At 39.3% G+C, this 26,953-nt stretch overlaps 1 protein-coding gene across 3 annotated transcripts in view; it reads left to right on the forward strand.

Moving 5' to 3' along the window:
- Window positions 1-200: 200 nt before the first annotated feature.
- The window catches only part of mael (germ-plasm component protein maelstrom), a 176,075-nt gene continuing 149,322 nt past the window's right edge, over window positions 201-26,953 (forward strand). The window contains exons 1-2 of one of the 3 annotated variants that reach the window (XM_090388301.1): window positions 240-257; window positions 8,184-8,319. In XM_090388301.1, coding sequence (XP_090244427.1) covers window positions 8,317-8,319 — 3 coding nt within the window. In that variant the 5' untranslated portion in view covers window positions 240-257; window positions 8,184-8,316. Of the gene's footprint in view, window positions 434-8,178; window positions 8,320-26,953 lie in introns of those variants that run through there. The other 2 variants (XM_090388299.1, XM_090388300.1) reach the window with 2 other exon arrangements.

The raw sequence follows: 26,953 nt of genomic DNA on the forward strand, positions 1-26,953 counted from the left end.
ATGTTACCTACCATCCTTAAACGTTTGTACCAATAGTTTCGAGACACCCTGTATAATAACATTGTGAACGTGGTTAATTCAATTGTTGATAAACAACTTAGCAACCACGTTCAGTTGTTGATCAGCAACGCTGATGCGAGCGCCATCTCCTTTTTTTGCAATCTCTTTTAGTTCGCAGCGCTTATATATTGGGCTGCTACTGCTACTGCCATATAACTTTCAGTGTTCGGTGAAAAGAAGAAGTAAGGGATTTTTGTGTAAGTGTGATTTAACAGGTTATTTTGAGCACACAAAGCAAAACATGCCAAAGAAAAAGACTCCTAAAACAGGCTTTTATTTCTTCATGAAAAAACTTCGAGAGGAATATTCCAACCCCGGTGAGAAAAAAATACCCATGAGCTCTATGCCCCAACTGGCTCATCCGAAATGGAAGGTATAACGTGTATTTGCGCAGCAATAAAATAACTTTTGAGGAGTTACTGTATAAAATTTAAGTAAATATATATGGTCGAGTATTAGGTACATCTCATATATTTTGATAGTTTGTTATTAATTTTTATTTTCTCTAAGTGGTGCATCTTAAATTTTACCTATCGGTTGTATTACCGCAAGTTTTATATATTTTATGTATTATATTTAAATTTTGTAAATTATAACTTTATTTTTATGTTAAAAGAATTTTTTGATATTTTTCTATTATCCTTCCACCACCGTACGTTATCTTCCCGCCATGTATATTTTATGTTTATGTATATTTATGCTTATGTACCCCTTTTTTTGTTCGTACATACGTCTAAGATAAAATAGTTAATAATAAATTAGGTCACAAAAAATACAAATGTTTTATTTATACCAAAATCGAAGAATTAATTTTACTTATTAATAACATGCCAAATTCACAAGGTAATATTGAATCATGCTGCCATCCATTAGTAGATAGGAACTTTTTAATTGTTTGATTTATTATACACCCCTATCCTCCATATTCATTAGCATTAATAGAGGCATTTGATGCAAGAAAGCAAGCTTATAAAAAAAAAAAAAAAAAAAAAAAAACCACTTCACCCCTCTGTTCGTTTGAAATACCTGTTCAGCTGAGCCTTAAACTGATTTAGGCTATCAACTTCCACGATAAGGGATGGAAATCTGTTCCACCAACCAACCACCCGCTGGCTAAAGGCAAATTTCCGCACGTCTGTCCTACATCTGTCTTTCCTCAATTTGAATTTATGCCCTCTCAGGTGATTATTCTGAGCGAGAGGAAGAATCCCATCAGCATTGTGCATGCTCAAACCATTCAAGGCTTTACACACCTCTATCAGATCACCTTGCTGGTGCCTAGTCTCCAGACACTGTAATTTGCAAAACTTAAGCTCTTTCTTCGTAAGAGCACCCCTTTGTTTCATTCACTAATCTTGTTGCCCTTCTCTGTACTCGTTCCAGCAGCTCTACATCCTTCTTGAAATCAGGCCTCCAGACCTGTATACAGTACTCTAGGTGTGGCCTGACCATTGCCTTATACAAGGCAATAATCACCACCTTATCCCTGCTAGAAAAATTCCTATATATCATTGACAATACACCATGAGCTACTCTTGCAGCCTGTCTGCACTGCTCAGAGAACTTCATATCTGCCTGCACAACCACCCCCAAGTCCCTTTCATTCTCTACCACTGTCAGTGTAGTACCACAGAGTTGATACGTTGCTCTGGGGTTGCTGTTTCCCATATGTAGTACTTTACATTTGTCAATATTAAACTTCATTTGCCACCTCTCAGCCCATCTGCTCAACCTTTCCAGATCCTGTTGCAGCAGCATAGTGTCAGTAGTGTCCTTGACAACCCTGCCAACCTTCATATCGTCTGCAAACTTGGACATTAAGCCTGATATACCATCATCAATATCATTTATAAATACAGAAAACAGTAATGGACCCAACACTGAACCCTGAGGGACTCCACTAATAACCTTAGTCCACGATGAGCAGTGTCCATTGATTACCACTCTCTGTCTTCTCCCCCTCAACCACCCTTTTATACATAGCAGCAATTTGCCTCCAATGCCACACTGCTCCAATTTGTGCAGCAGTCTTCTATGTGCAACAGTATCAAAAGCCTTTCTAAGATCCAAGTATATAATATCAAAGTTATTCCCTGCATCCAGTTCTTTTGTGACTGCATCATAGTATCCAATCAAATTGGTCAGGCAAGACTTCCGCTTAACAGAACCACGCTGTGTCCGAGCTATAACTGAAGTCTTGTCTAGATGATTACTTAACAAGTACAGGTCACTGTTGAACAAAAGCCGAGAATTAGGGTTGAATTTGAAAGTGTCTGCAATTCTGCCCAGACACGATAGGAGGGAGTATATGATGAGAGCCTTGTCGATCAATTCGGCCCTGGAAAGATTGTGCAAGGCTCAAGGGGTAGAATTTTTTTCAGCCTGGACTGTACTTGTTAACAGGAGAGATTGCTTCTACAGGGATGGGATACACTTAAATAGAAAGGGTGCAAGAATATTTGCTGATGCTATCGAGGCAGTGTTAGGTGGGTCGGAAAACTGCTAGCTTGGGGGGAGACAAAGACCAATAGATTGACAGTAGCCACTGGCAGAGGTGAAAGAGATTCTTGCACTGCTTCTATTAGAATGAGCAGAAGCCTGAAAAACAAGATGCATGGTATTTCAGAGACTGCTGGGAGCCATTGCGGTACAAGTAAACACATGGGTTGTGTTAGGGTAGCTAAGAATAGAAACAGGTGCAGGTATACTTGCGTGTACACCAATGCTAGGAGTTTAGTAAATAAATTTGATGAATTTGAGGTATTGCTCAAAACATCAAAGGCAGATATTGTTGGGATATCAGAGACGTGGTGTCACACAGATATGAGGGATGCAGAAATGCAATTTGGGGAGTACAACGTCTACAGAAAGGATAGACAGGATAGGAAGGGGGAGGGGTTATGCTATTAGTTAAGAAACACATAAAAACCAAGGAAGTGAAGCCAGTCGACATCGCTGGACAGTGCAGTGTTGAGTCAGTTTGGTGTGACATAAGCATTGGGAGATCAAAATTGAGAGTAGGAGTGTGCTATAGGCCTAATGACTCTGATGAGTATAATAAGGAACTGTACAGGGAAATAGAGTGGGCCAGTAAATCAGAGAGTCTTATAATGAGAGATTTTAATTTCCCAGATATTGACTGGAATTTGGGGGCTGGTTACTCACACACTAGCAGGGCTTTTGTGGATTTATTGGATGATTGTTTTCTACATCAGCATGTTCGGGAGGCAACTAGAGGGAGTAATACTCTTGATTTGATTATCAGCAGTGATTCTTCATGCATTAAGAATCTGCAGATAAATGAACCACTAGGTGGCAGTGATCACAGTGTGCTGAAGTGGGATTTACTGAAAGAGGTAACTACCATTAGGGGTAAAGGGAAGGGTTATTGCTTCCGTAAAGGCGACTACAATGGACTGAGACAGTATTTAAATTCTATACAGTGGGACCAACTGATGATGTTACCAACAGCAAATTCAAAATGGGAAGCATTCAAAGAACTTGGAAGCTACTAGGCTTTACATACCAACTAAGAAATATTGTTCAAGGTTTAGGCCAAAATGGATGTCAGATGAACTAATGAGGCATATGGCAGAGAAGAAAAATGCATGGGATACTTACAAATTAACACATGACACAGAAGCCTATGATAGATACAAGTTGATATGCAACCAAGTTACAAAGGAGGTTAGGCAGGCGAAGGCAGATTACGAGAAATCCTTGGCAAGGGATGCAAAGAAAAACAGCAAAGAGTTCTTTACTTATGTAAACTCTAGAAGGAAGGGGATGAATCAGATTGGTCCACTTGATATTGATGGGTCAACTGTTGATGATCCTGCTCAGGTAGCTAACAAACTAAATGAATATTTTGCATCGACATTCACACATGAGGAGTTATTCAGCAAGGGGAATGCCGAGGTGTATTCAACTCTAGCAGTAAGCTACAGAATCTTGAAATAACTGGGAGTAAAGTGGAGGAGAAACTGTTGAAGATAAACACAAGAAAGGCACCCGGGGTGGATGGGATCTATCCAGTTATATTAAAGGAGGCAGCAAAGGAAGTAAGCAAACCCTTAGCCATAATTATGAGAGCTTCCTTGGACTCAGGGGAGGTACCCATAGACTGGAAATGTGCAAATGTGACCCCAATTCACAAAGGAGGATCAAAGGCTGACACAAGTAATTATAGACCTGTGAGCTTAACTTCTGTTCCAGGAAAATTAATGGAGGCACTGGTTAAAGAAGCACTGCAGGATCATTTAGACAAGACTTCAGTTATAGCTCAGACACAGAATGGTTTTGTTAAGGGGAAGTCTTGCCTAACCAACTTGATTGGATACTATGATGCAGTCACAAAAGAACTGGATGCAGGGAATAACTTTGATATTATATACTTGGATCTTAGAAAGGCTTTTGATACTGTTGCACATGGAAGACTGCTACACAAATTGGAGCAGAGTGACATTGGAGGCAAATTGCTGCTATGGATAAAGGGGTGGTTGAGGGGGAGAAGACAGAGAGTGGTAATCAATGGACACTGCTCATCGTGGACTAATGTTATTAGTGGAGTCCCTCAGGGCTGAGTGTTGGGTCCATTATTGTTTTCTGTATTTATAAATGATATTGATGATGGTATATCAAGCTTAATGTCCAAGTTTGCAGATGATACAAAGGTTGGCAGGGTTGTCAAGGGCACTACTGACACTATGCTGCTGCAACAGGATCTGGAAAGGTTGAGCAGATGGGCTGAGAGGTGGCAAATGAAGTTTAACATTGACAAATGTAAAGTACTACACATGGGAAAAAGCAACCCCAGAGCAACGTATCAACTCTGTGGTACTACACTGACAGTGGTAGAGAATGAAAGGGACTTGGGGGTGATTGTGCAGGCAGATATGAAGTTCTCTGAGCAGTGCAGACGGGCAGCAAGAGTAGTTCATGGACTATTGTCAATGATATACAGGAATTTTTCCAGCAGGGATAAGGAGGTGATTATTCCATTGTATAAGGCAATGGTCAGGCCACACCTAGAGTACTGTATACAGGTCTGGAGGCCTCATTTCAAGAAGGATGTAGAGCTGCTGGAACGAGTACAGAGAAGGGCAACAAGATTAGTGAATGGAACAAAGGGGTGCTCTTACGAAGAAAGGCTTAAGTTTTGCAAATTAATTACAGTGTCTGGAGACTAGGCACCAGCGAGGTGATCTGATAGAGGTGTATAAAGCCTTGAATGGTTTAAGCATGCCCAATGCTGATGGGATTCTTCCTCTAGCTCAGAAAAATCACCTGAGAGGGCATAAATTCAAATTGAGGAAAGACAGATGTAGGATAGACGTGCGGAAATTTGCCTTTAGCCAGCGGGTGGTTGGTTGGTGGAACAGACTGCCATCCCTTGTGGTGGAGGTTGATAGCCTAAATAAGTTTAAGGCTCAGCTGGACAGGTATTTTGAACGAACAGAGGGGTGAAGTGGAAGTGGGTTTTTTTTTTTTTTGGCTGATGCTGCATAAGCTTGCTTTCTTGCATCAAATGCCTCTACTAATGCTAATGATCCTGTAGTGCAGTGCCTCCATTAATTTTCCTGGAACAGAAGTTAAACTCACAGGTCTATAATTACTTGTGTCAGCCTTTGATCCTCCTTTGTGAATTGGGGTCACATTTGCACATCTCCAGTCCGTGGGAACCTCCCCTGAGTCCAAAGAAGCTCTCATAATTATGGCTAAGGGTTTGCTTACTTCCTTTGCTGCCTCCTTTAATATAACTGGATAGATCCCATCCATCCCAGGTGCCTTTGTTGTGTTTATCTTCATCAATTTCTCCACTTTACTCTCAGTTATTACAAGATTCTCTAGCTTACTGCCAGAGTTGAATACACCTCTGGCATTCCCCTCGCTGAATAACTCCTCATGTGTGAATGTCGATGCGAAATATTCATTTAGTTTGTTAGCTACCTGAGCAGGATCATCAACAGTTGACCCATCGATATCAAGTGGACCAATCTGATTTATCCCCTTCCTTCTAGAGTTTATGTAAGTAAAGAACTCTTTGCTGTTTTTCTTTGCATCCCTTGCCAAAGATTTCTCGTAATCTGCCTTCGCCTGCCTAACCTCCTTTGTAACTTGGTTACAGATCAACTTGTATCTATCATAGGCTTCTGTATCATGTGTTAATTTGTATGTATTCCATGCATTTTTCTTCTCTGCCATGTCTCATTAGTTCATCTGACATCCATTTAGGCCTAAACCTTGAACAATATTTCTTAGTTGGTATGTAAAGCCTAGTAGCTTCCAAGATAAGTTCTTTGAATGATTCCCATTTTGAATTTGCTGTTGGTAACATCATCAGTTGGTCCCACTGTATAGAATTTAAATACTGTCTCAGTCCATCGTAGTCGCCTTTACGAAAGCAATAACCCTTCCCTTTACCCCTAATGGTAGTTACTTCTTTGAGTAAATCCCACTTCAGCACACTGTGATCACTGCCACTTAGTGGTTCATTTATCTGCAGATTCTTAATGCATGAAGAATCACTACTGATAATCAAATCAAGAGTACTACTCCCTCTAGTTGCCTCCCAAACATGCTGATGTAGAAATAAATCATCCAATAAATCCACAAAAGCCTTGCTAGTGTGTGAGTGACCAACCCACAAATTCCAGTCACTATCTGGGAAATTAAAATCCCCCATTATAAGACTCTCTGATTTACTGGCCCACTCTATTTCCCTGTACAGTTTCTTATTATGCTCATCAGAGTCATTAGGCCTATAGCACACTCCTACTCTCAATTTTGATCTCCCAATGCTTGTCACACCAAACTGACTCGACACTGCACTGTCTAGCGATGTCGACTGGCTTCAATTCCTTGGATTTTATGTGTTTCTTAACTAATAGCATAACCCCCCCTCCCTTGCTATCCTGTCTATCCTTTCTGTAGATGTTGTACTCCCCAAATTCCAGTTCTGCATTCCTTATATCTGTGTGACACCACGTCCCTGAAATCCCAACAATATCTGCCTTTGATGTTTTGAGCAATACCTCAAATTCATCAAATTTATTTACTAAACTCCTAGCATTGGTGTACATGCAAGTATACATGCACCTGTTTCTGATCTTAGCTACCCTAACACAACCCATCTGTTTACTTGTACTGCAATGACTTCCAGCAGTCTCTGAAATATCATGCATCTTGTTTTTCAGGCTTCTGCTCATTCCAATAGAAGCAGTGCAAGAATCTCTTTCACCTCTGCCAGTGGCTACTCTTAGTCTATTAGTCTTTGTCTTCCCCCAAGCTAACAGTTTTCTGACCCACCTAACACTGCCTCGATAGCATCAGCAAATATTCTTGCACCCTTTCTATTTTTTTAAGTGTATCCCATCCCTGTAGAAGCAGTCTCTCCTGTTAACAAGTACAGTTCAGGTTAAAAAAAATTCTACCCCTTGAGCCTTGCGCAATCTTTCCAGGGCCGAATTGATCGACAAGGCTCTCATCATATACTCCCTCCTATCGTGTCTGGGCAGAATTGGGTGCCCTTGGGAGTGCTTATGTCACATGTCAAGTTACATGGAAAGGCTACGGAATGGATGTGAACTGAGAAAATTAGTTGAAATTAGAAGGGAAAGGTCATGTTTTTAATAGACTTTCATTTTTGTCTAAAAAACAAAAAAGGTTAGGTTAGATTAGCAAAAGAAGTGTGGCTTTTTAATAGCCTGATTTTTGTCAATTGATAAAAAGGTTAGGTTAGTTTACGCCACTAATTCGGGACAGATTCAAGCGAAGGAAGTGTTGCTTTTTAATAGACTAATTTTTGTCTAGTGATAAAAGATTTAGGTTGGTTTATACCAATAATTTGGGACGGATTAGAGCAAGAGGAATGTGTCTTTTTAATAAAAGCCGGCAGTTGAGGGCATCACACTGGTTAGCTGAGGTGTTTTTTTTTTTTTTTTTTTGTTGATGTTTTTTCTTGATGATTTGAATTGTTTAGCAGCAGTAATTGTGCGACTTGTTAATTTGGAATGTTAGCAGACGCCTCCAGAAAAAAATTGTATTTTTTTATTAACTTATTCTTTTTATTTTGCTCCTTCATTGTTGTTAACTTCTAATTGCAACCATTTTTCTCAGTTCAGGTCTGTCATGTGACCTATTCATCATGTGGCTTTTCACTGTGACTCACGTGATGGGAGGAGAGGAGCCATCGTGTCATTCACTTCGATCATTCGTTGTCCAAGTGCAGGGGCACCTTAATCTAAAGTTTTGTAAATGGTAAATTTTTAGTAATAAATATAATTTTTAAAATATCCTAGTTTTTTCCTATTTTGTGCTAGTCTTTAACTTCTAGATCTGGTAACCCTACTATAAAGTCATGATGAACCTTTCAGAATAAATTGCAACTTTAAAAACGTTTAATAGTTGTAGTTATATTGCTTTCCGATAAAGCAATATAACTACAACCACTACTGATAATCAGTCCCCATAGTCATCATCATCAGCCATTTTCAATCCACTGCAGGATGAAGGCCTCTCCAGCAACTTTCCAGTTCCTTCTGTTTTGAGCACTGACCATCCATTTACTACCCACAAACTCATGAATTTCATCTATCCATCTCCGCCTTTGTCTTCCAGGTTTTCTTCTAGCTCCTCTTGGGTACCATTCTGTTATTTTCTTAGTCCATCTGTCATCATGTCTTCGAGCTGTGTATCCTGCCCAAGACCATTTTAGTTCTTTTTAGTTTTGATAAGAATGTCCTTTACTTGAGTTTGTTGCCTAATCCATGTTTCTCTTCTTATCTAACAGTCTGATTCCCAATATAATTCGTTCCATTCTTCGCTGTGTAGTTCTCAGCTTCTCTTCCATTCTTTTGGTGAGTGCCTAAGTTTTACTTCCATAAGTCATGGTGGGGAGTATACATTTGTTCAATATTTTGCGTTTCAGACAAACTGGTATATTGCTCTTCAGTATGTGACTATATTTTCTGAATGCTATCCATCCAAAACTTATTCTTCTCTTGACTTCCAGCCATTTATCATTATTACAGTTAATAACTTGTCCCAGATACGTATATGACTCCACCTTTTCAATTACTGCTCCTTCAATCATTATTTCCCTTTCTGTGGCATACTTGTTCATCATTACTTTTGTTTTAGTCATATTTCTTTAGTCCAAAATCCTTACTAGCTGTGCATAACTGATTAAGATTTTCCTCTAATTCTTTGTGATTGTGGCTTAAGACAACAATGTCATCTGCAAATCGTAAATGGTTTAGGTACTCTCGGTTCACATTGACTCCTTTCTGCGACCAGTCTAATCTTCTGAAAGCTTGCTCAAGGGCAGCAGTAAACAGCTTCGGAGATATTGTGTCTCCTTGTTGAACTCCTTTCTCGATTTTAAATTGCCTACTGTCTTTGTCTAGACTAATAAAGAAGGTAGCACTCTCATATATTTTCTTCAAAATCATAATATATGGGGTATCTATGCCTTGTCTTTCCAGTGCTGAAAACATTGCCTTATGCTGTATGGAGTCAAATGCCTTTTCATAATCCACAAATGCCAGGCATAATGGTGTTTTATATTCATTTGCTTTCTCCATTAGCTGCGATATTACGTGAAGGTGATCCATAGTTGAGAATCCTGTCCTAAAGCCACCTTGCTCTTTCGGTTGATTCTCATCAAGTATTCTTTCTAATCTGTTAGTAATCCTTGTGAACAACTTGTAGATGTGGGATAATAAGCTAATTGGTCTATAATTTCCAATTTCTGATTTATCTCCTTTCTTATACAGCAAAACTGATTGCATTATTCCACTGCTTAGGCATCACACCTTTTTTAATGCACTTTGTGAAGAGCCTTGCCAGTTTTTGTGTTATGTCTCTTCCTCCCAATTTTAACAACTCTACAGTAACTTCATCTTCCCCCAGGGCTTTCTGATTCTTCATTTTCTTCAATGCATGTTCTACCTCATCAGGAAGAATATTGGGTATGTCGTATGTGTTGCTACTTTGCAATCCATCTTCCCCACTGCTGGCATAATTCCCCTGCTCCTTGTATAATTCTCTAATAGTCTTCTGCTATTTGTATTATGACTTCTCTGCTGTTTATAAGTACACCATCACTATTCTTCAGTTTCAGTATCATTTGTCTTTCTGTATGAAAGACATGACTGCTCATGGCTGCTGATTTAAATCCTTTGTTTTCCCTTGATGCTTGTTCTACTTTTCTTTTGTTAAATCTTCTTATGTCATCTCTGGGTCTCTTTCTAATGGCTCAGTATACTTAATTTTCTCCCTGTCAGCATTTTTCTTGCTCTTCATTTGTCGCCTTCGGTTCATCATGACAAGTGTTTCTTGATTAATTTTTTCTTCTTTGGATTTCTTTTTCCCTATAGGTTTTTTGGGCTTTATCGCTTTCAGAAAGTTGTGATATTCCTCATCGATATCTTGGTCCTGAGCGGTCTGCAGAAGCTCAAACTTGTTAAGTTCCAGTACATACTGCTTTTTCTCCTCTTCTGTTATCTCAAAGACCTTTTGTATTATTTACTCGAGTCAGTTTTTTCCTTTCCTACATCTGTATCAAGTGTACATCTTACCATTCTGTGATCACTTCCAACATTTTACCTTATTCAGGATGGTAACATCATTCACAATATATCTTCTGTTAATGAGGATGAAGTCGATTTCATTAGTAGTTAATCCATTTGGACTCTTCCATGTCCACTTTCTGTTCACCCTTTTCTTGAAAAAAGTGTTCATTACTGACAGTCCTTGAGATTCTGCAAATTCCACAAGTCTTTCACCAATTCCAAAATTTCCTATAGTTCCTCTTTCTGCACTGTTTTGTCTTTTTCCAACCTTAGCATTGAAGTCCCCCATAATAATAGTGTAGTGGGTTTTCTGCTCATCTAGAAGACTCAATTTCGGTGTACATTTCTTCCACCTCTTCATCATCGTGGCTCGATGTTGGTGCATAAATCATTATAATCTTTAGCTTATACCTCTTAGAAATCTTGAGTATTAGTCTTGACACCCTTGGTGATGTACTTTTGAATTCCAAAATGTTGTTTTTAAAATCTTTATGGACCAGAAACCCAACTCCACCTTCACTCCTTTCACTGTTTCCATTGATGTACAGCAGATTTCCACTTGATAAACTTATAAGTGATTCACCATAATCCCCATAGTATTCATTATTAAGTATGGAACTTCTCCTCATTATCATTCATTTGTCATCATTGCAATCATTACTTCTGCTATTTATGAGCAAGATTAGTGACTGATAAAGAGAACTTAATTTCTTTGTTTCCTAGTTCTTAGTAGCAGTAGAGGCATGTGATGCAAGAAAGCAAGTGTGTGAACTTATGTAATATCAGCTAAAAAAAAAAAACAAACAAACAATTTTACACATCCATTCCCTCTAAAAGTTTGTCCAGTTCCTTCTTGAATTTATTTATGCTATCAACTTCCATAACAACAGATGGAAGTTTATTAGGCCACCATACTTCATATCCAAGATACCAAACAACTTTGTCACTCATAGCAGATTTCCATGTTTATGAACAATGTTAATGCACATAGTTTCATCCACTTATATGTAGTTAGTAGGAATGATTTGTCTTTTCTGTATTTTTGTGGTGAACAGGATTAATCTGCTTAGTTAATGTAATGGTCTTATTGCAAGCAGCGGAGCAGTTTGTTTTCAGGAGTTGCCTTGATATTGCACTATTTTTAAAAATAGTATTGCCAAAAGGTTAACCATCATTTATTTAAAAGAGGCTATCTGATACATGGTAAACCCTGAAACAAGCTGTTGTAGCAGCATCTCATCTTTTAAATAAATGGCAAATTTACCATTAGTTGTTTCCATTTGTTTGAAAGTATTGCAATATCAGAACAATGCATCGCAAAGGCAAAGTTTGTATTGCTGTGAGTGATAATGTCATTGCATTAACTAGTGAGTTTAATTTCTACTGGCCACAAAAACATGCTGAAGAGACAAGACAGTCTTCCCAACTTTTAATTTCAATAACACCAAATAACATTAACTATTTTATAATTTTGAAGTTCACTAACTCTATATAGCAAATTTTTGTTTGTGTAAAATATCTAAAATGACACCTATATGGAAAACAAATTAATACTGCAGAGTCTGTTGTGAAAAACTATTTAAAGAAAATTTGCAAATAGTGAGTGCACAGATATGGAGGGTGAGGTATTTACCTGCTGCCAACACTTAATTTTAGCCCAATAAAAAATAACAATGTATCTAGTGCAGCATATTTTCCAAGGAAATGCTCTTGCCCCACAACACGTTAATAGGGCTGCCAGGCGCCTCCGTAGCCAGGTGGGCAGGAGCAGCAGTGCGTAGCACATGCTTCTTGATTAGACCGGGGTTCGAGCTCGTGAGTCACCAAATACGGAGGATGCGGAAAGGTCAGGGAATGACCACCACATATCCCCGGAGCAATATGGCCTTAGTTGCTAATGCTACTAAAAACCAAAACAACAACTATCAGGGCTGCCAAAGGCAGTGGTTCTTGTTAACAGTTTACTGAAAGTGCCTACCAGATATAAATTTGCATGTATCAGTTGATTTCAAAGGACCAGACATCTACTAAATAATTTTGTTAGAGGAAAATTCCTTAAATTTTTGAAATTTGGTATGTTGGATCTATTACAGTTTATAAAATTTAAATAAATGGTTTTTGAACAGTTTAGGGCAGAGTTTCCCAAACTTTTTTTAGTCATGGAACACTTTTCATCTCACAATATATTTGCAGAACACATATATATTTACGGAACACAAGTTTAGCCGGAGCCAAAGAACTGTTTATTAATATTTTATTACATATGATGCACTGTGTATCAGGAGCATCTTTATTTCCAACACATGTTCAGCCGAAATTTAAATTACTGTCATCATACTTTTGTTAGTTGGTTCCTGTTTTTTCACTTCGGATTTTTAGGGAACAAAAGGCTGTGATTGTTCATCCTCACTTTGAAGTGCGTTCGTTTCATCGACCACAGTTGCAATACTAGAAGTACTTGCTTTTTTTTTGTTTTAAAGTTCCTATTTTAAACCACAAATCCATGGTCATTTATTTTAATATTTTGAAATACTGATAATTATCAAAAAAATATTTATACAAGGAAGCGAGTTTAGTTATGCTTACTAGTTTTCTGCACTACTACAGAACTAATCTTGTAATTGTGAAGACAGTCCGCACCGCATCACCAGCACTGTGTAAACATGCAAGAATGTGTCAGCAGAAGGCTACTTTGTTTCATCCACCCGAACGATGCACAATATCGGTTCGCTTCTCCCTCAATCGTTTTTAAAAGTAAACTGCAACCATTATCAGCCCAGTGCAGGATGGAAGCCTCCTCAACAATTCATTTTGAGGGAAATGGACTATAATCTGCCACACTGGTCCAGTGCAGGTTGGCAGATCGACCATATTTAGTAGGTAGGGGCTTGAACCCCAGTCTATTCAAAGAGCATGTGCCACTGCACTCCCGCACCTGACCACTCGGCTACGGAGGCCTGCCTCAACCCATGTACTCCAGGCTCAAGTGTTCCTTGGTCTATTTTATTTTAGTCTATGCCAGTATATTAATAACCGGAAAAAAAAAAAATTATGTTAAAAAATTATCTTCTTCTTTGTCCTTGCCTTCTTCCCACATTCATATGGGGTTGGCGTTCCCTTCCTTAATTCTCTTCCTCCATTCCTTTCTAACCAGGGCTTCCTCTCTCCTCCATCCTCTCTTTCAAATCCTCTGCCACCTTGTCCTTCCATCTCAGCTTAGGTCTCTTCCTCTTCCCTATCACCTCCAGCTTCACACCTCTTCCCTACACACTCCTCACTTCTTCATTCCACATGACCAAGCCACCTCAACCTAGATTCCTGTATTTTTTTACTCAGAGGCCTCACCTCAACTGTACCTCTAATGTAGTCATTTCTTAACCTGTCCTTCCTCGTCACACCACACATCCATCTTAGCATCCTCTTCTCCACCGCTTCCATCTTCTTCTCCTGGGCCCTTGTAATCTGCATTGATGTAACCTGTACATCAATGTGGGTCTAACCACAGTTTTATACACTCTTCCCTTCATTCTACAATTAACTTTCTTATCACACAGCACCCTACTCATCTTTCTCCAGTTCAGCCATCCACATTGCACTCTGTGCTGTATTTCTGCACTCAATCCTCCATCCCTCTAAACGTTCGATCCCAGATACTTAAATTTCGAAACAGATGGCAGCTTTTCCTCCTGCAGTTTTATAGAACTTTCAACTTCTCCATTCAATACCATATATTCTGCCTTTGTTCTACTTATCCTCATGCCTCTATCTTCCAACACTTTCCTCCAATTTCTTCTGCCTTTCCTTGGGATGATTCGCACAGTAGAATATCATCTGCGAACAGCATACTCCATGGTGCTCTACCCTTCACTTCTCTCACCAACACATCCATTACCAGAACAAACAGATATGGGCTGAGAGCTGATCCCTGGTGCAGTCCAACTTCTACAGAGAACCCCTCAGTCATACCTACACTGCTCTTAACCTGAGTCACCGCTCCCTCGTACATATCCTTCACAAGCCTTACATACTTTTCCCATGTACCCTTCTCCCTCATACATCTCCATACCTCTTGTCTGGGCACTCCATCATATGCTTTTTCCAGGTCTATAAACACCATGTGCAACTCTACTTGCATCTCCCTGTATCTTTCCATCACCTGCCTTAAAGCAAAGACTGCATCTGTTGCTCCTCTTCCCGGTATGAAACTAAACTGTTCCTCTCCTATTTCCGTCTTCTGCCTTAACCTTCCTTCCACAATTCTTTCCCAGATCTTCATCGAATGAGCCATTAACTTTATTCCCCTGTAGTTCCCGTATTCCTGCACATCACCCCTTCCTTTAAAGATTGGCACAAGTATACTTTCCCTCCACTCATCGGCTATCCTCTCCTGCTGCCACAGTTTTTCCATCAAGTCCCATAGGATATCGATCCCTTCTTCTTCCAGACTACTCCATGCCTCTACTGGTATCTGATCAGCACCTACTGCTTTCCCTCTTCATTTTTCTGAGTGCACTTTCCACTTCTTTCCTGCTTATGCCTTCCACTACTCTCACATTCATCTCTCCATCCTCGCATAGTGCTCTTGGGTTTTCCTCATTTAATAGCTTCTTAAAATAGTCTTTCCACCTTTCCTTAATCTTCTCCGGGTCCTGTACAACCACTCCCCTCATCTTTTATCTGTTTTATTGATGAGAAGTCCTTCGATGCCTTATCTCTCGCTCTGGCTATTCTCATCAGTTGCCTATCTCCCTCTTTCCTTTCCAGTTCTCCATAGGCCTCGTCCACAGCCTTCACCTTTGCTATTGCCACAGCCCTTTTTGCCTCCTTATTTGCTATTGTATATGCTTCTTTATCTTCCTGGCTACCTGTTACATCCCATCTTTTCTTCATCTTCTTTTGTTTTATCACTGATTGCACTTCCTCATTCCACCACCAAGCCTCCTTTCCCTCAGGTGCCCCCTTTCCTGATGTTTTCCCCAACAACTGTTCACCAACTTTCTTTAAGAAACAACTATTTGTTTTCCACCACTCTTGCACTTCTGGTAACTTTATTCCTTTTAGCACCTTTTCCCTGAAATCCTTCCTCAAACCCCCTCTTTCGATCTCCACCACTTTATCCTTTTCTCCCTCTGTCCTGAATATTTCCTACTTTTGTCCCCTGCAAACTCCCAATCGGCCACAAGCAGTCTATGTTGTGCAGACACACTTTCTCCGTTTATCACCTTGCTGTTCCTCATTTCCTTTAGATGCCCCCTACGGCACATGATATAGTCAATCTGGCTTGTCCTTTCCCCACTCCTATATGTTATCAGCTGGCTTTCTTTCTTTCTTTCTTTTCGAAGTAGGTGTTAACTATCGCCAGGTCGAATGCCACTGCGTGTTCTACTATCCTCTCCCCTTCTGTTTTTTTCCCCAATACTCCACCTTCCATACACTCTTCCTTCCTCTCTCTCGCTTCTTCCTAAATGACCATTTAGATCGCCCCAACGATCATCCTCTCATTCTCAGGTATTGCCATGACCACTTGATCCATTTCCATCCAAAAACTGTCCTTTTCTTCCCCACATCCTACTTGTGGGGCATACGCCCATACTATCGTGGTCAAGTGTCCACCCACTTCCAGCTTGATGCTCATAATCCTATCACTCCTTCTGTTAACCTCACACACTCCATCTTTTAACTCCTTATCAACTACTATACCTACTCCATTTCTTCCTCCCTCATCTGCTCCTCTAAAGAACAACTTATACCCTTCATCGAGCTCTTTTGCTTTATTTCCCCTCCACCTAGTCTCTTGTAGGCATAGGATCTTCATTCTTTTTCTTTGCATCAAATCCACAAAAATCACTGTGCTCTTTCCATTCATCGTCCCAATGTTCAATGTTCTTATTCTAACACATGTTAAAAATTATAATGAGATACAAAAAAGGTGTACACTACAAATATGCAAAATTTATTTATTTTTTTAAATTATTAATTATGATTTTTTACGGAATACTTGTTCACATCTCACGGAGCACTAGTGTTCTGCAGAAAACAGTTTGGGAAATACTGGTTTTGATGGTTTTTTTTTTTTTATATATACAGGGTGTCTCAAAAATATTGGTACAAATGTTTAGAGGAGGTAGGTAACATCTAAAGGAATGTGAATCGCATAGGAACCCATAACCGGAAACATCACCGTAAGTCAGTAGACGGCGCTGTTCATCAGTTCGCGAGAGGGAAAATTTCTGTTTTACTAATTCAAGCAGTAGTCACCGCACGAAGAGCATACATTGATATACGAACTGTGAGCTGGCAGACATGCACCTAGCATATGGATTAGCAGAGGGTAATGGACGAGCCGCTCAACGAATTTATAGAGAACGCTTCCCAGACAGACATGTACTGGACCACCATTTGTTTGCACGTGTGCATCAAAATTTGTGCTATTATGGGTCATTTAGAGGTAACAGGAGTAGTGCGGGCAGACCACGTTCAACGCGAACTCCCGCCATGGAAGAATGTGTTGAATGCTGTCCAGAATAATTCTACTACCAGCACACGTGCCGTTGCCTCTGCCTTAGAAGTGTCTCATTGCAGTGTTCAGTGTGCCTGGCACGACGATTTCTTACACCCCTTTCATCTCCAAAGGATTTAGTTACTGCTCCCCAAGATCATCCTGCACGTGTGGCTTTTGCGCAGTGGTTTCTCCAAGAAAGTGTTCAAGACTTGAATTTTCCAGCCTATGTTTTGTTCACGGATGAGGCTTATTTCACTCGGGAAGGCCTTATTCAATCAGCACAATGCTCATGTGTGGGCTCACGACAACCCACACGGTGTGCGCCCCCATGCAGCACAACATCGCTTTGCAATAAATGTATGGGCAGGTATGGTCGGTGACTACTTAGTCGGCCCATACCTGTTACCATCCCACATGAACTCCGCTAAATATTGGATCTTTCTTGAACAAGTTCTACCAGGGTTACTTGACGAAAAAATATGTTCCAGCAAATGTGAGATGCAACATTTGGTTTCAACATGAAGGGACGCCTGCCCATTATGGAAGGTGTGTTTGTGACCATTTGAACAGGTGTTTTGGGCATCGATGGATTGGCCGTGGTAGACCCATTGCCTGGCCCCCATGCTCACCTGATTTATCGAGCCTTGATTTCTTTCTGTGGGGGACCCTGAAGTCTATTGTGTATGAATCACCTGTGGAGATGGAAATGGATCTCGTGGCGAGACTCGTCTGCACTGCTGCTACTGTCAAAGAAACTCCAGATGTGTTCAACCGTGTCCGCCAATCCATGCTGCGTCGGTGTCACGCATGCATCGCGTCTCATGGTGGAACCTTTGAGCATCTGTCGTAACATCACGAAATGCATCCATCTCGTACTCCACTGTTAATATTATGTCAAATAAATGTTTGCCACTAATTACTGTCTTGTGTCATTTCTGCTTCTTGTGCCTCTGCTACTAGGTGCCTCCGTAGCCAGGTGGGAAGGAGCAGCAGTGCATAGCACATGCTTCTTGATTAGACCGGGGTTCGAGCCCGTCACCACCAAATACGGAGGATGTGGAAAGGTCAGAGAATGACCACCGCATATCCCGGAGCAATATGGCCTTAGTTGCTAATGCTCCTAAAAACCAAAAATAACTAACTAACTAACTCTGCTACTACTTTCCAGTGACGTTTCCGGTTATGGGTTCCTATGCGATTCACATTCCTTTAGATGTTACCTACCTCCCCTAAACGTTTGTACCAATATTTTTGAGACACCCTGTACACTCCAGCATGGCCGCCAAGTCAGTGGAGTGTACAATCAATCAATAAAACATTAATCTTATTTAGCAGTCACGGGCTTGAACCCCAATCCACTCAAAGAGCGTGTGCTAACTGCACTCATGCTCCTGACCACTCAACTATGTCAGATCTAATTGTTACAGGACAGATATTTGTATCAGTATGTTTGAAAAATATAAATTTTAAAATTTGGCCTGCGAGTAGATACAAAAAGGTACGATGCAGCCACTTGGTGATTTGAAGTTGGACAACAGCACTACTCTACCTTACATTATTCTCCCTAGTGGGTGCTTAAAACTTTGCATGAGCAGGCACTTTATCTGTCAATCAGAATGCTTGGTATATAATGTTATGAATGTTTGTAATGTTGTAAATTGTAATGTTGTAAATTTGTAATGTTTGGTATGGTAATGTTATGCAACATTAAGACAAATGAGTGATAATATTATTTTAATGTTAAATAATGAAAAAGGGAATTTTTTGTAACATTATTGAATAACAATGATTTGAAACATTCCATTCCATTCCTGTTCTTTTTGGATCACAGCAGCAGAAGTGTGTACCATGAGTGAATGACATGTAGTGACATTTCATTTCTCACACAATAAATATTTTTGTCCAGAATGAATTACAGAAACAATTCACTTCAAGTTGTATATTGAATACAAATCATTAATTTCATGTGGAGTGAGCCTAACATAGTGATTTATATTGTAATGTGATGTAACTGGTCAGAACATATGGTGTTACACAGTAATCTAGAGTCACTAGGTGACACTGGTTCTGTGTGATTACTGAATGATTTAAGGCTGATAGGTTTTGCTAGTCTTCAAGAAAATGAAATTTTTAAATGCAGTTGTAATTCATTTCCTACAATCATCTAAGTCCAGACCTGTATGCAGTACTCAAGGTGTGAGTACTGCATACAGGTCTTCAATAAATTCAAATTGAGGAAGGATGATTGCAGAATAGATGCACAGAAATTTGCATTCAGCCAGTGGGTGGTTGATTGCTGGAACGAGTTTCCATCCATAGTTGTGGAAGTGGATAAGTTGAATAAATTCATGGAACTAAACAGACTATTGGTGGAATGGTTGGATAGGTGAAATGGGAATTTTTTTTTAAATTTATTTTATTTTTATTTGTTTTTTTGCTGCTGTATAAGCTTGCATCTTTTCCCACTATTAATGCTAATACTAAATTCAGCTTTTAATATAAAATAAAGATTTTTCAAAAATCTAACATCATAGCCTTTCAAATATATCCCTATGATTCATAGGGATATATTTGAAATCATTTTTATAAACAAGGAAGAAAAAGTGCATTAAATGTTGTATAAGGAATATAAAATAAATTTTTTTTCCCTCAATGAATTTAAGTTAAATCTCTTCCTTATACAACATTCGGGAATATGGTAGTAACTCGAAGGCAGATTACGAGAAATATTTGGAAAAAGGATGCTAAGAAAAACAGCAAGAACTGCTTTAGTTATATACACTCTAGAAGGAAGGGGATGAATCAGATTGTCCACTTAATATCGATGATTTGAGCGTTGATGGTCCTGCTCAGATAGCTGACAAATCTGAATGAGTATTTTGCCTCTACATTCACACATGAGTTATTAAGGGAGGAGAATGCCAGAAGTTTATCAAACTGTAACAGGGTGCTTAATGATTTTGTAATAATTGGGAGAAATTGTTGAAGTTGGGAGAAATAAGGAAGGCACCCAGGGTGGATGGTATCTATCCAGTTATATTAGAGGTGCAAAAGCAGTAAGCAAACTCTTAGCCATAATTATGAGAGCATGCTTGGACTCTGGAGAAGTCCCTAATGACTAGAGATGTGCAAATGTATCCCAAATTCACAAAGGGGGGATCGAAGGGTGACACGAGTAATTACAGACCTGTTACTTTAACTTCTGTTCCATGTAAAATAATGCAGTCACTGGTTAAAGATGCACTGCAGGATCATCTAGACAAGACTGCAGTAATAATTCAGACACAGCATGGGTTTGTGAAGGGGAAGTCTTGTCTGACAAATTTGATTGGAAGACAGGAAGTTGTTTTCACAGTTCTCTTCATAGCACTGGTGTTTCTGAATGGTAAACTAAGATAGGTTTTAATCTGAAAGTTCCTGAAGCATTGCCACCCAACAACGAAGTCAAACAGTCCTTGGCTGCCTTGAACCCAGGGGCAGAACATTTTTCACGAGAAATGAAGGTACGGTTGGGCAGCTTTTTCCAGTAGAGGCCTGTTTCGTCTACATTAAAAACTAAGTCTGGGGTAAGCTTTTCTTTATTGACAAGTTTTTGAAAATAAATTGGAAATTTATTTGCAGCTGTAATATCAGCACTAGCTGCTTCTCCTGACATTTTAACATTATGGATTTTTTTTTCTGTTCTTAAATCTAAAAAACCATCCTCTACTAGCAGTAAAATCATTAGAACCATCCTCTTCACCACTTAACTCATCAAACAAAGATTTTGCTTTATACCTGATAAGTGATTCTGTTAGAGCAAGATTATGCTGGGTCATATTGTCAGTCCACAGGACAAGCAGCTTTTCCACTTTTTTTTTCAACTGTTTTATTCCTAGAATAGGTGTAGTAAGAGGGTTCTGCATCAATATTGATCACTAATTGGGAAGATTGCTTTGTGGTGTCAGCATTTTTCATTATAGTTGTTACAGTTGGTGCTAAATTGAAGGCATTACACACATCTGACCAAGTTTCACCTTTCTCCATTTGCCGAAAAACTCCCATTTTTTTTTTTCTTTAATTGTCAATGATTTACGTTGTTTTTTAGTCTCTTGTCCAGATGCACTTGATAACACGTTTTGGGGGCATAGTGATAGATATGTACAGTATCTGTATTTGAAAATACGTATTAATTAAAAGAAGCCTCCTGAGCTCTAGACACCAGTGCATGTTTGTCAGTTCACTTGCAGTTCTTAGTCCGTGGCTAATGTAATTTGCTTTTTCTCGTCGAATTTTATATTCCTTTTTATTTTTTTTTGTTTAATTATTTAAATTTTAGGCCATAGTTTATCATTTAGTATTATAGTTTTATTACAATGTCGGGACCATCTGTGTCTAGGAAGTCGGGCAGAGTCATGACTCATCGCCCCCTCCAATCATGATTTATGATAGGCACAAAAGTGAAGCAGGCATAAACCAAATCCCATCTGTTCAATTTTATTCAATATTTTGTCCAATTTCCCTTCATACCTATATCACCTTATGTTTGCTTTACTTCTTACCTTTGATTGGATATTTGTTGATGTAAGATTTTTTTATTTCCTGATTTGTAATATGGACTTGCCATTGCTTTCATTTCTTAGTTCTATTTATTTTTCTTTACTCTTATTTATTGCAAGTTCTAATTTTGATCACTTTGGTTCCTATCCAAGTCTCAGCTACATAGTTTAAAATAGGCTGATACTAGTACTAATACAAACACTAGGTGGTAGATGCCTCTCATCAACCGGTGCAATACCATCACTTTGCTTATTGGAGGCTTGAAGTGGTGAAACTTGTGTTTAGTCTCCAGAGCAAAGTTTCTGGCATCCCACCTCCACTCGTTCAACCCATGCACGTTACTATGAGTACTAATGCTAATATAATACTAACAACTAGGGGTAGTTGACTCATCAACTGGTATTGTAGGCTTGAAGTGGTGAAACTTGTGTTTAGTCTCCAGAGCAAAGTTTCTGGCATCCCACCTCCACTCGTTCAACCCATGCACGTTACTATGAGTACTAATGCTAATATAATACTAACAACTAGGGGTAGTTGACTCATCAACTGGTATTGTAGGCTTGAAGTGGTGAAACCCGTGTTTAGTCTCTAGAGCAAAGTTTCTGTCCCCTCCCCATCTCCTTTAATCCATGCATGGTATTAAGTACTATAGGTTTCGATACATTTCGTGTTTGGGGGTTTCATTTAAAAAAAAAAAAATTTAAATCCTATATTATTCATATGGGTTTAATTTCACATTTACGGTATATTTTAGTAATTTGCACTTCATTTATTCTGCCCATACAGCTGAAATTCCTACCTTTTGTTGAAAATGTTTTCATTGAATTCTCTGCAGTAAATTTCAGATGTGTGTTAATTATTGCACAATTAGGAAAAATTCATGATTAAGGGAAATTTAATCTCATGCGCATGTTGATTGACATAAGTCGTGAAGAGTTATTGATAGCAACCTGGCTTCACTGCCACGTGCTTTCCTCCAATCAGTAATGCCCTTGGCTTCACAACAATGATGCATTGTCTGAATCAAATTGTTTAAGCATGCATTTTATGTAGTGAGCACTCCTATTACTGACATTCTCTCTTTGAATCAAAGCATAGGTTGGAGGTGTGGTTTTTAAATTTGCATTTGCTTCCTGACAGGTCTAAGGGGAGTTTTAATTTTAAAAAATTAAAAATGTGTAGAACATGGTTTTTCACAGTTGTGTTCAGAAAAGATTTAAAATATAGGTGGCATCAAAAAAAGAACAATTTTGAATTATTTTTTGCTGATTTTTAAAATTTTTGCACGAGAATTTCAAATTTTTCCAGTGACCGATGATGGTTAAATTAAAATAATTATTACAGTTATTTACATGGGGTTGTGACTATCCGCCATATTACTGTTACTTCTAATTCATAGCATAGATTAATAATTTGCTTGTTAACTACATGTTCATTTATATGCTTATTATTATTTTTTTTTTCATTTGTTCCTTTTGATAGAAACAGCCACTTCAAAACATTGAGTGGCTGTTAAAAACAACATTTGGTGGGTTGACAGTATCAGTTACTCCCCACAAAACACTAAATTCATCAAAAGGTGTCATCAGCGAGTAGGACCTAATTACAGTCTCCGAAGAAGAACTACTCCAAGAACTCAGCAGTCAGAAAGTAATAAATGTAAAAAGGATCATGACGAAAAAAGATGGAAATCTCACTCCAACAAGATCCATCATTCTGACATTTAGCACTCCAGATTTACCATCCTCTATTAAAGCAGGTTATTTAAACTGTCTGATTCGACCTTACATCCCGAATCCTGTTCGTTGCTTTAAATGTCAGAAATGTGGTCATTCCCAGCAGGCTTGTCGAGGGGAAGCTATGTGTCCTATCTGCGGCTCTAAAGATCACACCCAAGTGGATTGCTCAGTCAAAACCCCTGTTTGTCCAAACTGCAAAGGAAGCCATCCAGCCTTTTCCAAAACTTGTGAGCTATGGATAACAGGAAAGAAAATTCAAAAATACAAAATTGAAAATAAAGTGACGTTTCCTGAGGCACGTAGACAAGTTATGTCGACCATGCCTAGTGGTTGTTCTTATGCAGCTCTCACTCGAAACTTTGTTTCTACTGCAGCTCAAATGGATGTATCAGTTCAACCTAACATCTCTCTAGTGAATTGGCTTAAATCTACACTTTCAACCTCTAAAAAAGATAATCCTCCAAAAAAAGCGAAGCCACAAATTCTCCAATCAGCATTCCTACTCATAATCCCATCTGTCCTGAGGCGCCTCCATAGCCAGGTGGGAAGGAGCTGCAATGCATAGCACATGCTTCTTGGTTAGACCGGGGTTCGAGCCCATACACAGGATACGGAAAGGTCAGGGAATGACCACTGCATATCCCTGGAGCAATATGGCCTTATTTGCTAATGCTCCTAAAAACCAAACAACAACCCATCTGTCCCAGTTGAAAAAGAACAATTAAAATCTGAATCAGTCTCTAAAAAAAAAATGGAATCTCCCACCAACAGTATGGATGCAGATGAGCTGCTAGATAATGAGGAGCCCATTCTAGAATTCCATGCAGATAACACCATGGATATTGGATGCCCCACATTCTCAAAAAAGGACCGGAAAAATGTCCCACGTACAAAAAACAGTCAGATGAATCATCCTCAGGTTAACCTAAACAATGCATAACATCATACAATGGAATTGCAGTGGACTAAGCAGTCATTCTGATAACTTAAGAGATTTAATAGCTCAATTCAATCCCATAGGTGTATGTTTACAGGAAACATTCTTGTCACCCCAAGTTTTGCCAAAATTTTCAAGTTATACCATTTACAGACGAGATAGGAACTCAGAATCACCTGCACGTGGAGGAGTTGCCATTCTTGTTAATGCTAACATACCATCCAGGCCGATCCAATTGAGAACTACCCTAGAAGCTGTGGCAGCTCGCATTGCAGTTGGTACATCATTTATCATTGTTTCCATTTATATTCTGCCATCTGCACCATTCTGCTTTCAGAACTTGACAACCTCATTGCACAACTCCCAACTTCAATTTATCTTTTTGGTGACTTTAATGGACACCATCCATTGTGGGGATCTGCCACAATGAATAGAAGAGGCAAATTGATGGAGGAATTCATGCATAATAATGATCTTAATTTATTAAATTCTGGATCTCCTACCTGCATCCACTTAGCAACTGGATCTGCTTCTGCAATAGACTTGTCAATTTGTTCACCATCCATATTTCCAATCATGACATGGTCAGTATTAACCAATCCCTTTAACAGTGATTACTTTCCAATTATTTTCTCGCTACAAACAGGGGTAGCTCCAAATCCCAATCAATGGGATTTGGAGTTACCAAAACGGCAAACTGGGGTGGCTATTCTGCCCAAATAATTTTGATACTTGGATTTCAGGAAAGCTTTTGATACTGTTGTGCATGGAAGACTACTGTACAAACTGGAGCAGAATGGTATTAGGAGTAAGTTGCTACAATGGATAAAAGGATGGTTGATTGGGAGAAGACAGAGGGTGGTAATCAATGGGTGTTGCTCTTCGTGGACTATTGTTATTAGTGGAGTCCCACGGGATTCTGTGTTGGGTCCACTGATGTTTTGTATATTTATCAATGATATTGATGAATGTATATCAGGCTTAGTGTCAAAGTTTGCAGATGATACAAAGGTTGGCAGGGTTGTTAATGAGAGTAATGGCAGTGTGCTACTGCAACAGGATCTAGAAAATTTGGGCAGATGGGCTGAGAAGTGGCAACTGAAGTTTAACATTGTCAAATGCAAAGTACTGTATATGGGTAGAAGTAACCCCAGAGAAACGTACCAACTGTGTGGTACTACACTTAAGGTGGTAGAAAATGAAAAAGATCTGGGAGTAATTGTGCAGTCAGATATGAAGTTTTCTGAGCATTGCAGACAGGCTGCCAGGGCAGGTCATTGGGTTTTGTCAATGACATACAGGAATTTTGCTAGCAGGGAAAAGGTGACTGTCCCTCTGTATAAGACGGTGGTCAGGCCACGCCTTGAGTATTGCATACAGGTCTGGAGTCCTCATTTTAGGAAGGATATAGATTTGCTTGAGTGTGTACAGAGAAGGGCAACAAGATTGGTGAGGGGAATAAAGGGATCCTCTTACCAAGAGAGGCTTAAGTTCTGCAAATTGCAGCAGCAGGAGACTAGGCACCTTCGAGGTGATCTGATTGAGGTGTATAAGACCTTGAATGGGTTGAGCACGCTGAATTCTGATGGGATTCATCCACTTGTTCAGATTACGAACCTAAGGGTGCAAAAATTTAAATTGAGGAAAGACAGGTGTAGAATAGATGCTGCATAAGCTCATACCACTTGCTTTCTTGCATCACATGCCACTACTAGTACTACTACTACTATTCTTAGACAGATTTCATGTTCAAAGACAACATATTGATGATGTAAACACTTATATAACAAATCAGATTCTGACTGCAGCTAATGCCTCCATTCCAAAATCCGTGCCATATTGAAAAACACAGAAATCACCGGTGGAATACAGATTTGTTTAATTGCCAAACAGGAAAAAAACCGTGCTTGGAATAATTTCTGCAAGTATCCCACCACTAATAACCTAATTGCTTTTAAAAGACTAAAAGCAAAAGCTAACAAGTTAGGCAGCCCACCGGGCTAGCCGGGTGGATAAAGTGCCTGCCTGGCAACCCAAAAGTCGCGGGTTAGAATCCCGCATCGGGCTTGGATCAGAGTAGTGCAAAAACCTTGGGAGGTGCATTATGGCCACGGAAGCTGATGTGCCAAAAACTAACAAAAAATGAAAAGGGAAAAAAAAAAGACAAGTTAGGCGGAAAGCAAAACGGGATTCATGGATTGCTTTTGCCTCGACCATCATCAAAGACACGGATACGTGGGTCAGCTGGGAAAGAATACAGGCATTAAATAGCAAATTTGCTCGCCTGCCCTCTCCGATACTTCATTGAAAAGGGAAAGACATTTCTACTCCTGAAGAAGTTGCAAATGCATTAGCAGAATCATTTGCAAAAATCTCAGCTTCTGCCACCTATGCATCCACCTTCCAGAACACCAAAGCAGGTGCAGAATGGTATAAAATCAACTTCTTCACATTCCGCTCATTCTCATACAACCAACCGTTTACATTAATAGAACTTCAAGAAAACATTAAACAGATCTTCCAATAGCGCTGCAGGTCCAGATGGAGTTCATTACATTATGCTGAAGCATTTACTTGGAGAAGACTTGAGAACCCTATTAAG

The sequence above is a fragment of the Mastigoproctus giganteus genome, chromosome 14, assembly GCF_048544385.1.
Source record: "Mastigoproctus giganteus isolate SK-2022 chromosome 14, ASM4854438v1, whole genome shotgun sequence".
Taxonomy (NCBI): Eukaryota; Metazoa; Arthropoda; class Arachnida; order Uropygi; family Thelyphonidae; genus Mastigoproctus; species Mastigoproctus giganteus.